This window comes from Cuculus canorus, chromosome Z, assembly GCF_017976375.1.
Source record: "Cuculus canorus isolate bCucCan1 chromosome Z, bCucCan1.pri, whole genome shotgun sequence".
In the NCBI taxonomy this organism is placed as follows: Eukaryota; Metazoa; Chordata; class Aves; order Cuculiformes; family Cuculidae; genus Cuculus; species Cuculus canorus.
The window spans coordinates 33529301-33543430 of NC_071441.1; the positions used below are offsets into that span (position 1 = coordinate 33529301).

Genomic DNA, 14130 nt, shown 5'->3' on the forward strand with positions numbered 1-14130 from the left:
ATTTAAAAGACAGGTAGATGAGCCTTTGACATAGTCCGACACAACATCCTTCTCTCTAAATTGGAGAGATATGGATTTGATGGGTGGACGGTAAGGTGGGTAAGAAACTGGTTGGATGGTCATATTCAGAGAGTAGAGATCAATGGCTCAAAGTCCAGATGGAGATCTGTGACAAGTGGTGTCCCTCAGGGGTCCATACTGGGACCGGTGCTGTTTAATATCTTTGTCAATGATATTGACAGCGAGATTGGGTGCACCCTCAGCAAATTTGTAGATGACACCAAGCCAAGTGGTGTAGTTGCCATACCGGAAGGACGGGATGTCATCCAGAGGGACCTGGACAGGCTGGAGAAGTGGGTGTCTGAGAAGCTCGTGAGGTTCAACAAGGCCAAATGCAAGGTCCTGCACCTGGGTCAGGGCAATCCCTGTTTTCAGAGCACGATGGTGGATGACGTGCTTGAGAGCAGCCCTGCAGTGAAGGACTTGGAGGTGCTGGCTGATGAGAAGCTTGACAAGAGCTGGCAATGTGCTTGCAGCCCAGAAGGCCAGCTGTGTTCTGGGCTGCATCAAAAGAAGCGTGGCCAGCAGGTCGAGGGAGGGGATTCTAGCCCTCTATTGCTCTCTTGTGAGACCTCATCTGGAATACTGTGTCCGGTTCTGGAATCCTCATTGTAAGAAGGATATGGAGCTGTTGGGATGGGTCCAGAGGAGGGATACGAAGATGATTGGAGGGCTGGAATACCTTCCCTACGAGGACAGGCTGAGAGAGTTTGGGTTGTTCAGCCTGGAGAAGAGAAGGCTCCAAGGAGACCTTATAGCGACCTTCTAGTACCTGAAGGGGGCCTACAGGAAAGCTGGAGAGGGGCTATTCGTAAAGGCTTGTGGGTATAGGACCAGGAGCAATGAGTATAAACTGGAGAGGGGCCATTTTAGTTTAGACATTAGGAGGAATTTCTTCACCATGAGAGTGGTGAGACACTGGCACAGGTTGCCCAAGGAGGTTGTGGCTACCCCATCCCTGGAGGTGTTCAAAGCCAGGTTGGATGGGGCCTTGCGCAGCCTGATCTAGTGGGATGTCTCTGCGCATGGCAGGGGGGTTGGAACTAGATGATCTTTAAGTTCTCTTCCAACCCTAATTATATTTTGATACTATGATACTATGATACCATGAGGTGCTCAGGCATATGGTTTGGTAGGGGCTGGGTACAGTTGGACTCAGTGACCAAAAATGTCTTTTCCAACTAAATGATTCTGTGATTCTTGGAAGTGAAGCCAGGCTCATCATGGGAAACAGATTGATTCTAAAGTTGTGTCATGGATTAGAAGTCATGTCACTGGTAGTTTTCATGGGATTAATAAAGCTATCATATGAGGCTATAATTAGCATAATCGCCTGTGGTATTTAGATGTGCCTAGCATTATATGAAATTCTGGGTTTAAGTAGATAACTTGGGTAAGAAAGGTCACAAAATCAGTTAAATGGGTAACATAGAATAATCGTTTACAAAACAAGTTCTACAAGCTGTCTGTCCTATTCAGTAATGAAGACTTGGGAAATTGAGCAAACTATAAGGAAATGCTTAATAGAAGTGGAGATATTAGAAGGTTGCATCCAAATGCAGGGGGAAACAAATTTTTCTCAAGATTTCACTGTAAATTTTGTAACATATTCATGAGTTTTGGGAGTCAATTACCCTGAATATGCATAGTCACATTATCTTGATATATCCCTGAAAGGATACTAATTTTTTTTTTTTTGTGATATCCGGGTTTTAAAGTTATTTGTTTTAATTTAAGAAGTGCTTAATCCTTACCAAAATTCACTTAAAAGAAAGATCATGCTGTAGTCTGACTAGTATTCTCTCCACTTAACACTTTGTGGAAGTGGATTTAAGTCAAGGTTTAGGCTTCTTTAATGTAAAAGTATTTTATTGCTTTAAATAAAATCATGTTAGAAGAAAACCTGCTTGAAAGCCTTGGTCATCTCATTCATGAGCATAAATAGTGTGTTCAGTAGAATGATGCAAACAAATAATATAAAGAAATATTCTTTTCCAGGTGCAATGAGATAATGCTATGTGAAAATGTGTCTTCTGAGTTGAAATAAATAAGGAAGTGACTGTATGGGAGGTTTGTTATTGATAAACATATGTGGAGAAAGCAAAATATTCAGAAATTACCGCTGTTATAGAAAAAGCTAAAAAATATGTACACAAAAAGATAAATGCAGTTCTGGGAAATCATTTGAAAAACTGCTGTCCTATTGGGAAATGTCTAATAGATCACAGTACGCATTGACAGCTATATACGTCAATGCTGATATTTACAAAAGTGGATTCTAGAAGAAACCAAGCAAGAAGTATTTTTTCTGTCTGAAACATTAATATACACTGAAGATTTGCGTATTTTCCTCAGTGAAGGATTGTTGCTTCATTCAAAAAAAAAAAAACCCACGAAAACAAAAAATGCAAAAGCCCCCACACTCCTCTCTTTTTTCCATTTTAAAATTTTCTGAAATCAAATGCTGCGATACTCTAGTGAGGTTTTAATACAGAAAATTACAACAGCTTTGAACCTGAGCTTCTTGGCTTTTCCTGGTACCTTGCATGTCTTTTCGTTAATACTAACCTGTAAGCTGTCTGTTAGTTCTGCATCTACTCACAGTCAGAGCTCCATGCGCTCCTACTACTCTCATGTGAAGTGCAACTCCCTCTCCTTAGCTTCTTGGCCAATCTTTCCTCTGTATTTCTCACTGTAACACTCCAGTCATGAAAGCCATCCCTCCATGCCTCTATGATGCCAATAAGATCATAGCCCTGCAGCTGCCCACTTGCAGGTTTATTTGCCATGCTGAAATTACAGTAGTATACAGGCACTTAAGCATGGCACCTCAGCATGTTCAGTTCCTGGAGAGGATCTGGGGGGATTTTTCCGCAGTGGTGTCTTATAGGATCCTCCCTGCCCATTTGCAGGTGCTGAAGGTGACTCTATCCAATCCCCATTTTGTTAACATTGTGATCCCTTCCCATCGTAACCACCTCATAGCTTTTCCTCAACAATCTTGTCCATTGCTTCCTTAGCACTGTGGGTTGCCCTCTTCCTCCCCTGTCATCCCTGGTTTAAAGCCCTCCTAACGAGGTCAGCAGTCCTGTTGGTGAAAGTAGTTTTACTCTGCTTAGTAAGGTGCTTCATTTGTCCTAAGCAGATGGGGGTCTGCAGACAGGTTCCCATTGTTACAGAACCCAAAACACTGTTGCCAGAGTCAGTAGCTACTTATCAACCTGTATTGTCAGTGTCCTCCTTGCACCCTTTCCCTTCACTGGCAGGATTGAGGAGAGCACCTCTTGGGCCCCCATATCCATGGTGGCTTCCCCCAGAACTCTGTGTGCACTTTTGGTACTGTCCAGGCACCTGGCATTATCGTTAATGCCCACATTTCTTAGAACGTTGCCTCTGCTGTTCTTCCCTATATTTACCCATGCCCACAAATCTGAGTGGATTTGCTTTTTGAATTTCCTGTTTCTGCTCTTCCATTCAATATGAATGTTAGGCTGCAGGACACTGATATTTATGGTTGCAAGAACTTTGAAATAGTAAGTCTGCTTTTTAATATACAGTACCCCAAAACACTTTTTCTAGATGGCTGTGTTGTTGTCTGTGTAGAAGAGTTCTTATTAGAAATTGGAATACTTGACTTTCTAGAATGTTTCAGAAAGAATACCAGCCTTTTCTTTGCAAATGTCAAACTCTGATAATTGAATTTTGCAAGCTTCAAAATACTGTTTGTGGCGTGACGTATTGTATACACAGTCAGTTTCTATAAACATTAAACAGTTTTGTCAACAACTGATGGCAGTAGAATTATAATTAGATCTATTTATAAAATTCATTATACTGATAAAGAAAACTAGATGTTTTCCTCTGTGGTAATTGACATGTAGGACAACTGTGTAGTCTGCCTCACTGCATTTTGCTGCATTAAAAAATAAATTATAATATGGAAATAGTACTGTAGTTGTTTTGTATTAATTACAGGAGCAAAGGCTGCATTTAGAAGTTAAGTGTATGTGATAATTTATTTTGCAATTAGTTGAGGTGTTCTGCTGAGGAATAATGTATAGCAAAGCAATTTAGTCCTCTAGGCAGATGGGAAAATGAGATAGTTCAGCCACTAATGAGGCTTCTGAAAGAGAGAGAGTATTGGTATTTCTCTAGTTATGTGGTTGTGATAATTTTCTAGTGTAAATTTGTAGTTTAGTTTAACTGTTCAAGGCTGTTTCATCGAATGATGGAACCCCTAGGCTGGAAAAGACCTTAGAAATCATCAAGTCCAACTGTACCTGTCCACTACTGAATCATATCCCTAAGCACTTCATATACCTGCATTTTAAATACCTCCAGGGATGGTGACTCAATCACCTCCCTGGACAGCCTGTTCAAGAGTTTGATAACCATTTCTTTGAAGAAATTGTTCCTAATGTCCAACCTGAATCTCCTTTGGCGCAGCTGGAGGCTCTTTCCTTTCATCCTTCACCTATCACTTGGGCAAAGAGACCAGCACCAACCTCACTACTACCTCCTTTGAGGAAGTTATAAGCAATGATAAGGTCTCCCCTCAGCCTCCTCTTCTCTAGGCTAAATCTTCTCTAGGCTTGTTGCAGTTCATGGGTCAGAAGCCTGTACTGATAGTACGTGATATAATTTGACATATGCTGATTTTTGGTAATCTGAAAGCTGATAGAGCCTGTACTCTAAAAACAAGGATGGACAAGTTATAGGGTTTTGAACCTTAGACTGACATATGGAGATAATTTTGGATTATGCAATCTAGGGCATACTTGAGTAGGAGGAGCCAATTATACAATAACACCAAGAAATAATCCAGCTTTCCCCCGCTACTACCACCTTGTCTCCTTCTTTGTATTTCCCTAACCGATATGTCTCCCAAGAGATTTGGCCAAGGCAAGAAAAGCTTGGTGCTTCTAGCTCTGACTTAACTGCCTTGTCCTCTCATCGCTCATGCAGTCCCTATGCTGTAACTACTCCTTGACCTCTTCCCTTCTAAAACCTCTTCTATTACTTCCACATATTCATGTGCTTCTCATTCTCCAGAAAGACCTTATAGTGTATACGTATTGGTCTGCATACTGCCAGGCTGACACTCTAGCCTATTGTGTTTTGAAACTGAGGGTATGTGATTCAGTTTCTTCTGAAATTAGTTGAGGTGTTCTGCTGAGAAATACTGTATGTAGAGAAGGAATTTAGTCATAGAATCATAGAGTGGGTTGGGTTGGAAGGGACCTTAGAGATCATCTAGTTCCAATCCCCCTGCTGTGGGTGGGGACACCTCCCACTAGGTCAGGTTGTTTGAAGCCTCATCCAGCCTGGCCTTGAACTCCTCCAGGGATGGGGCATTTACAGCCTCTCTGAGCAAACTGTTCCAGTGCCTCACCACTCTCAAAGTAAAAAATTTCTTCCTCATATCTAGTCTAAATCTCCCATCTTTCAGTTTAAAACCATTACCCCTCGTCCTATCACTACAATCCCTGATAAAGACTCCATTTGCAGCTTTCTCGTAGGCCCCCTTTAAATACTGGAAGGCTGCTATAAGGTCTCCCTGGAGCCTCCTCTTGTCTAGGCTGAACAATCCCAACTTGATTTTCCTCATATGGGAGATGTTCCCACGCTCTGATCATTTTTGTGGCCCCTCTCTGGACTTGCTCTCACTAATTCATGTCTTTCCCAATTTGAGGAATCCAGAATTGAACGGAGTACTCCAGGTGAGGTCTCACAAGAGCAGAGAAGGGGGAGAGAATTACCTCTCTTGACCTGCTGGTCATACTTCTGATGCAGTCTAGGGTATGGTTGGCTTTCTGGGCTACAGGCACACATTGCTGGCTTATGTTGAGCTTCTCATCCACCAGCATTCCCAGGTCATTCTCTTCAGGGCAGTTCTCAATCCATTCTCTAACCAGCCTATAATTGTGCTTGGAATTGCCTCAAACCAGCTGCAGGACATTGCATGTGGCCTTGTTGAACATCATGATGTTTCCATAGGCCCAGCTCTCACACTTGTCCTGATCCCTCTGCATGGCATCCCTTCCCTCCAGCATGCCGATCATGCTACGCAGCTTGGTGTCAAGCAAACTTGCTGAGAGTACAGTCAATCCCACTGTCCATGTCTGTGATAAAGAAGTTAAGCAACACCGGTCTCAATACTGACCACTGAGGAATACCACTCATCACCGGCCTTCACTTGAACATTGAGCCATTGACTACAAACAACTCTGTGAGTGCGACGATCCATCCAATTCCTTATGCACTGAGTGGTTTACCTACCAAATCCATATTTCTCCAGTTTATTGACTAGAATGTTGTGTGTGGCAGTGTCAAATGCACAAATTCAGATAGATTATGTCAGTTACTATTCCTTTATCCACCAACGCTGTAGCCCTGTCATAGAAAGCCACCGGATTTGTCAGGCACAATTTTCCCTTAGTGAAGCAGCCATGTTGGTTGTCACCAATCACCTCCTTATTTTTATAAGCTGAATTTATAGAAGTCCCCAAGGCAGAATAAAAAAATGTAATTGTATACTTTCCCATTATATTGATACACTGGTGTCAGACATGCCTGTGTTTGGTGGCGTCTGACTTCTGGGATGTTATTCTGGATGTGATGTGTGGCTGTTTAATTTTTTGCTGCAAATAATTTATAATTAATTTAAGAATAAGTAGTGCAATGGTTTTATATGTCAGTGAAATTAAAAAAATAACAGTATTCCCATGAAACATGAGTTTTCATTGTTTGCCAAAGACAGAACCTGTTATTTCTGGCAAAATGTTTTAGAGAGAGTTGAGATTGCTGTCTCTCCAGAACAGTTTTGCAGAAATTTTAAAAGTGGGTTGTTTTGTTCATACTTGAAAAATGAAAAATATTAGGTTGGTGCAAAAATAATTGCCGGTTTTGTCATTGTAAACTGTGACACTTATTTTGTATCAAACTTTTATTTAACTCTGTCCATGTAGTGTACCCCTTTAAAGCGTGTGTCACTCTTATTTGTGATAATGGTTTTATTTTCACTGCTTATTCTGTTTTATATTATTCTGTCAAGTTAAAGATGGAATCAAAGCAAATTTGAGTGATTTTATTGTATGAATTCGAAACGGGATGTAAAGCAGTGGTAACTGCTAGCAATATCAACCAAGCATTTGGTTAGGGAGCTGTCAATAAATTTACAGCTCAACATTCATCCCAAAAATGTTGTTAAAGAAGTGAGAGCCTTGAAGGTGAGGAGGGTTGCAGAAGTCTGTGATACATTGCAAGCAGTTAAGGGCCATTATCGAAGTGAACCCATGCAAAAAAACTTGAGAGGTTGCAGAAGAATGAAATGTTGATCATTCAACAATTGTTCAACATTTGCACCACACTGGAAAATGAAAGAAGTGCAACAAATGGGTGCTGCATGAGCTAAATGAAAATAAAAATCACTGAATTCATCAGTTCCAGGACTCCAGAACTCTATGTTACCAGAATACATGTGACTTGTTTTTTTGTTGGCAAAAATGTGTGAATTCTAATGATTTTTACTGCTTTAAAGGTCATGGTTAAAAACAGCAATTATTTTTGCACCAAACTGATTCTTCTCTAATGATAACTCTGGAGATGTGCATTGTCTTTATTGTGCAGAGTAACTTTGTTTATTTAGCTAAACTATAGTGTAAGAAACTTTTTCCTTCCACATAAGAAATTAGGTCAGCAGTTTGATTATTTTGGATTAAATGACAAACATCATATCCTTCTAAAGTAATTTTTATTACTCTGTGTTTAAAATGTAGCTGACAGTGGCAAGGTAGCAAATATCTAGAGAGCCATACCAAGAACAAACTGATAGCTGTTTCAACTTTATGGTAACTTGTTACACAGGGAGCTCCTGAGTCAGAAGTGCATCTTTCTTAGTTCTTAGTAGCTATTCAGGATTATTTTTTTTTTATGTCTGAACCTGAAGAGACATAAATGAGACAATATGAAGAGACCTGTGTCTCTTCAGTGTTAAACTGCATAACTTTTTCATGCTCACCATAACATTGAACAATAGATCACATAAGTTAGCTACGTGCTTGTTGAAGAAGAATGCCCTTGCTTTTAGCAAAGTACATACTATTCCTTACAATTAATGCCTTACAGTTGTTACATTGAAAGAGTTTATGAAAGTCTTTTAGCTGTGTCCCCTCTTACACATTGCTGCTCAGTCTCCTGGTGCTTCAGGAATCCGAAATTTAATCATTCCTTCTGGATTCCTTGTGTTTCCTACCTTTCTTATGCTTAATGCCCTTCTCTAAACCTTTTTTATTTCAGGTATGTCCTCCTTCAGATGAAAGAACTGCATACTGTTTTATGTGGATTTAATCAGTCTTATAATAAAGCTGTCTAGTCCTTTGCTAACTAGCATATTGTCTGGTGCCTGCTGAACACTGAGTTATCATTTCCATTGATGTTTCTACACTAACCCCAAGGTCTCATTCCTGAGTGCAATTAGTAAACTTTCGACAGATTACTTAGCTTGAATAGTTTTTTCCCATATGAATCTCTACAAATATTCACAGTATAATTTATTGTTTTGTAATTTAATCAGTACATCTTAAGTTTTTTTTTTCTAGTTCCTGACATTTGGTTCTCCTGTTTGCTTCCTTCAGACAGCATCTTCATCATTATCTTAACTTGTACATCAGGACCCAACTGATATTCCTGGGGCACTCCACTGAGTGTAAACACTCCTTATAATATTTCAGCTGAAACTTTCTGAAGTTCCTTTAAACTTACGAAGCTAAACACTGTCCAGTCCTCATAATTTCTTCTTATTTCATTTATTCTCTCATGTCTTCTTCTGACACTTTAGAAAAGAGAGATTTGTTGATTCTTTCATAATGAGAAATTTCAGCTTGGAAATCTCTGAAGATCTTTTTTCCTCTACCAGCTCCTTTTATTTAGTGACTGTCTTTTACATTTTATGACAAGTTGCTGACTCCAGTGTATATAAAACAGGTTTTTTTCCTGTTTTACAGTTTTTTCCCCTCAACTTTATTTTGATGTGCCTTAACAAGTTTCTGTATTTTAATTTAGTGGAGTTCACAATCTTATATATTCTTTGTATGGCACAATTTCAACTTTTCAAGGTCTGCTCTCAAGTCTCTGTTCTGCCACTTAGCTATGAATACTTACTTCATCTTTGTTTTCTCAACTAGTTTGTCATAGGTGGCAGAAATGTTAAAATACAATCTTTTTATTGCTTAAATTATTTTATGTTTATAAGAAATGTAGCACTCAATGAAATTGGTTTGGTTAGTGTATGTTTATCTGTGCAAGTAGTTGTGAATCTGCACTTGCTAACTGCAGATACAGGACTCATTTAAAAAGCCTGTGATTCCTGAAGAAATAATGAGACAGTTGCTAGATATCAAGAAGGTAATAAGGATATGAGTAAAAGCTTATGTGTCTTAGTAAGGAATCATATAACAAAAATCTCATCTCCTTTTGTGACAAGAGAAATACATGATCAGGTTGAAAGTATTCTCATAGAGGTGCAAAACTGCCTAAAGCTGCTCGGAGAATGGTTGTAAAAGAGGTCCTGTCAGAATAATATGTTCTGTGAGACACTGCAGGATATGTGTTGAGTTTAGCTTTGGGTGGTCTTTCAGTATTTTGTTATTTTGTCTCAGAGTTTCACTATGCCTTGAAGGAGTTGAAAGTGCTCTGGAATGCAGCTGTAGAGTAAAAAATAATTAGATAAACTGAGAGTCTCAAAAAAAATAGTGTTACTTATTAAGGTCAGGTTCCAAAGTGAAAGGAATGAGTGATACCATATTTATATGGTATTTATTTAAAAAAAAAAAAACACACTTTTTCCTTTTCCTTTTTTTTTTTTTATTTTACTTTTTTATGTACTGGAAGTATCTGGAATGTAAAGTTATTCTTTGACTTTGAGCCCTGACTGAAGTTGCACTTATATAACATTGTGAAGAGTCAACTGCAAAAAGACAACAAAGCTTACAGGGGAAGACCTGTAGGTCTGTTAGTGTGAAGTACAGAAAACTGGGCAGAAGAGGAGAGTGTGTAATCTCATATATAAAAGATGGATTGCAGAGGATGGTAGAACCTATTTTTTCAGACCCATGACATATCTGAAGTAAGTAAGGGTTTAAATTAAAGCAATAGAGATTTATGTTGGAGAGTGGAAGGGAGGTAGGGGAATGCTTTCAGCTAGCATAGTACTAAACCTGAGTGGTGCTGGGAACTTGCAAAGTTATCTGTCATTGGAGATCTAAGGAAAATAATGAAAACACATGCCACATTTGTGCAGTTACTGTGGCAAAAAAATATAGATAGATGACCTCTTGGAGTACCTTGTAGTTCTTAGGTTCAGGATTGAACTGGTCTTAACATGAACTTGAGGAGACTTCTAGTCCTCAAAAAGTGGAGAGCTGAGATTGTAGAGCTGACTTCCTGATGGAGATACTGACAGTGCTAAGGAAATGTTAAGTTGCAGTAGAGAAGCTGCTCATTTTGGACAGGAGTAGTAGTGTGAAAATTTAGCTACTCACATACAGGCTGCACCACGGCTTTATTAGGATGAAATGTAGTAATAGAATGTTTGCTCATTATAAATCACAGATTTTTAATGAATCATGAATCTGACCTAATAGGACATATCATACTTTCTTCATTAAAAAATGTTTAATTGCTCTGAGGGAGAGAAATGATCATCTTTGTGATAGTCATGTGCATGCTTTTTGCTCTTTATTCTTCATACTTATATTATTTGTGTACCTGTGTAGACAGTCATCTTCATATACTTTTAAATACAGAATTACCACATTTCTACTTTGATTAGAAAACCAAGATGTTTGTTCATACTGATGTTCTGAAAGTGGTCAGATTTTATCTCCTTCAGAGAAGTACTTTGAGAAGGCTTTTCTAGAAAAAGGTGCAAACTTACCATAAATCTGTTAGATTTATGTCATCTGCACATTTATATACTTTTACATCACCATGCGCTTTTTTTTTTGATTGCTTTCTCTTAGGAAAGGAGACTGAGAAAGCCAAAGATCGGTGTGATAAAGCCACTATGAAGCTTCATATGCTGCATAATCAGTATGTGTTGGCACTGAAAGGAGCACAGTTACATCAGCACCAATATTATGATACTACCCTTCCTCTGTTACTTGATTCACTACAGAAAATGCAAGAAGAAATGATTAAAGCCCTGTAAGATGTATTTTTACGTGGTTTTAACTTGTGGAATTTTATATGTGAAGTATTCTAATTAATTTATGGAATTATTTGTAAGTAATAAAGTGTGATTATGTCTATATAAAGGGATATTGAAAAACCATGTTTTAATCTTTCAATTGACAATAACTGTGCATAGAAATGTATTTCCAAATAAGGCAGATGGTAGTTTTGAGTGGTTTCTTAAACATTCTGACAAGACACGGTCTTCTCGTGAAACTTTAAAATCTTAGATGAACTGCAGTGCTTATAGCTGAGTTCATGCTTTGTCCTTCTATTTTGTAGTTGGTATACTGCAGCAAGCTTGTTGCCTGTTTAGTGGTCTTATTTTTGAGAAATTCCACCAGAAACTAATTTGATTTTAAGTGGCCAACTGGCCAAGTAATTGTGGAGGAGGATCAGGCAGGTGCAATGTTAATCATATGTGTAAGGGAAATAACAGGAGTGTATAAACCTGATGTCACTCTAAGTTATCCAAATCTAGATCATAAAATAAATATAATGAAACAATATGGTTAAAATGATAAAGAAAAACAGTTTTAAAAGGAAATGCACATTAGTTTAAGATTCATTTTGCCTTGTGCCAGAATATATTTATTTTGTCCAACAGAACATGAAAAGTTTTTGTGTAGGTTGTAACAAGCATGACCAGTCCTTTGTGAAGAAAAGTATCATCAATGAGCTGTATACATTCCTTGTCTTCATAATCGCTACAGTTTCTAGTTCAGCTACCATGTGTGTAGATGCACTGAGATTAGTACAAGGAGTGTGGTCTTTTAGACTTCTCACTCATAGCCAGTCTGTAAAGAAAAGGCCACACCTGATCTGTTCTTTCTTTGGGTAATATGCTGTCTTATTTTTTCCTGTTTTAGCCAGTTGCTACAAGAGTGTGTAGAAACAACAAACTGAAAGTTTGAAGCATCTTCAATGCCCTCTGTGCCTTCAGTGCCATGTTATACACTAGAATTTTTTTTCCTCTTTAGAAAAGGGATCTTGGATGAGTATAGCCAGATCACCAGTCTTGTAACAGAAGAGATTGTGAATGTCCATAAAGAAATCCAGACCTCGGTTGAACAGATAGACCCTAACTCTGAGTACAATGACTTCATAGATACTCACAGGTATACATTTTCATCTTGATGTAGAAGTTCATGTTTCATCTTGATAAAACCCTACATTAAACTGCAACATGGCTTAAGTTATTGGAATTGAAATTTGTTTCTGTTTGGTTCCTTTTACATTGTTACTTGTAAAGCTTCATCTTAGTTTCAAAATTGTTCTACTTGTATGTACTGAAAGCTAGCTGAAAGACAGGTTTTTAGCCTGACTGTTTCTTCGGCCACCTCTTTGGCTGGCTCTAGAAAAGCAAAATTCCAGTTATCATTATTATGTGTGAAGAACTGTAACTGTGGTACTGACAGCAGACTATACAAGACAGTCTAGATTCAGTATAACCTAATTTACGGTGTATTTGAATGCAATTGGCACCCTGGACTAAACTAAGTTTCTCTGCTCTGTTTCTTTTATTGTCCAAATTCTAGTTTAAAGTGAATTCTAGGTACTTCTGTATACTCTGCAGATATTGCAGGTATACAGTACCGGAGTAGTGCCGGAGACTACAGATAATACAGATAATGTAAGAAAGTTTTTTGCTTTAAAAATGAACTGTATTTGCTATTTATTGAACTGTTAGTTTATGCAGAAGTAGTCCTAAGAATTCTTGAGTTTTCTTTTTCCTTCTTATTTGCGAATTAATACTTGTCACCTGCAGGTTTATAACAGGATCTGCTAAGAGTGGACTCATTCGTTTTGATGCCCCTTGAGAACGTTGGTTATGCTGTGTTCTTGACTCAAACAGTTGTATGCCGTTTTATTATCTGATACGGCTTTAAGACTATGATCTTTATTTAAAGGAAAAGGAATATGTATAGAGTTGCTGCCTTTTATTTCATGTGTATTTTTAACTGTATTCAAACATAATAATTTACTTTATAATATAGTCAAAGCTGCATGTTAATTTTGAAAATATAACATTTGTTTACTAAATTAGGTCATCAGAAGTTGTTGAACAGGAAATAGAGTTTGATACGTCTTTACTAGAAGAAAATGAAAACCTTCAAGCTAATGAGATCATGTGGAATAATCTAACAGCAGAAAGTTTACAAGTCACGTAAGCCTTTCTTTTCAACTCTTTCATCCTTTGGAAATGCTTTTATGTCAAGGCTCTCTCAGATCATCCCATAACTGTGTCCTCATTTTTAAGGTCCTGTTTCTAAAAATAGAAATAGCTATAGGCTCTTTCTCCTGTTGGTTTCATTGTTCCTTTGCACAAAAACACTCTCCTACAGTCCCCACAAAAACTTGCTATCAATGTATCTTCCTCTCCTTGCCAGTTAAATTATACAAATCCATCATGAATCCTCTTTGCAAACATTCTGATTCATCTACCCAAAGGTTTTTTCTCATTTGGTAGTCTAGCAGAAATACTGCTATCTTATGATGAAACCACTGAGTTCAGTGATGTAGTCAGTGAATTAAATTGCCACACAGAAATTTTCATTAATATATTTCACTTGTTTTGTAAGTGATTGCTTTCATTTTTCAAAGGGAATTCTTATTATAACTTCTAAAATTAATCATCTTACTAACACAGATGTAGCTGTTGTAATGCATTTCATGGAGGTATTAGCTATTTACTGTGATAAACTGCCTTCCTATGTATTTTGTTAATATATTGCCTAATTACATCTTTTCATTACTTTTACCAACTTCACCTTTAATCATTTGTTACTGGGGAGCAAATCTCTTACTGAGATTATTATGTACTTTTTATATGGTGAG

The 14130-nt window shown here is 38.0% G+C and overlaps 1 protein-coding gene across 4 annotated transcripts in view; it reads left to right on the forward strand.

Moving 5' to 3' along the window:
- Positions 1-14130, forward strand: part of FER (FER tyrosine kinase) — a 155918-nt gene that overhangs the window by 32968 nt on the left and 108820 nt on the right. For all 4 annotated transcript variants that reach the window (XM_054053621.1, XM_054053622.1, XM_054053623.1 and 1 more), the window contains exons 6-8: positions 11082-11265; positions 12273-12410; positions 13340-13459. In XM_054053621.1, coding sequence (XP_053909596.1) covers positions 11082-11265; positions 12273-12410; positions 13340-13459 — 442 coding nt within the window. The remainder of the gene's footprint in view (positions 1-11081; positions 11266-12272; positions 12411-13339; positions 13460-14130) is intronic.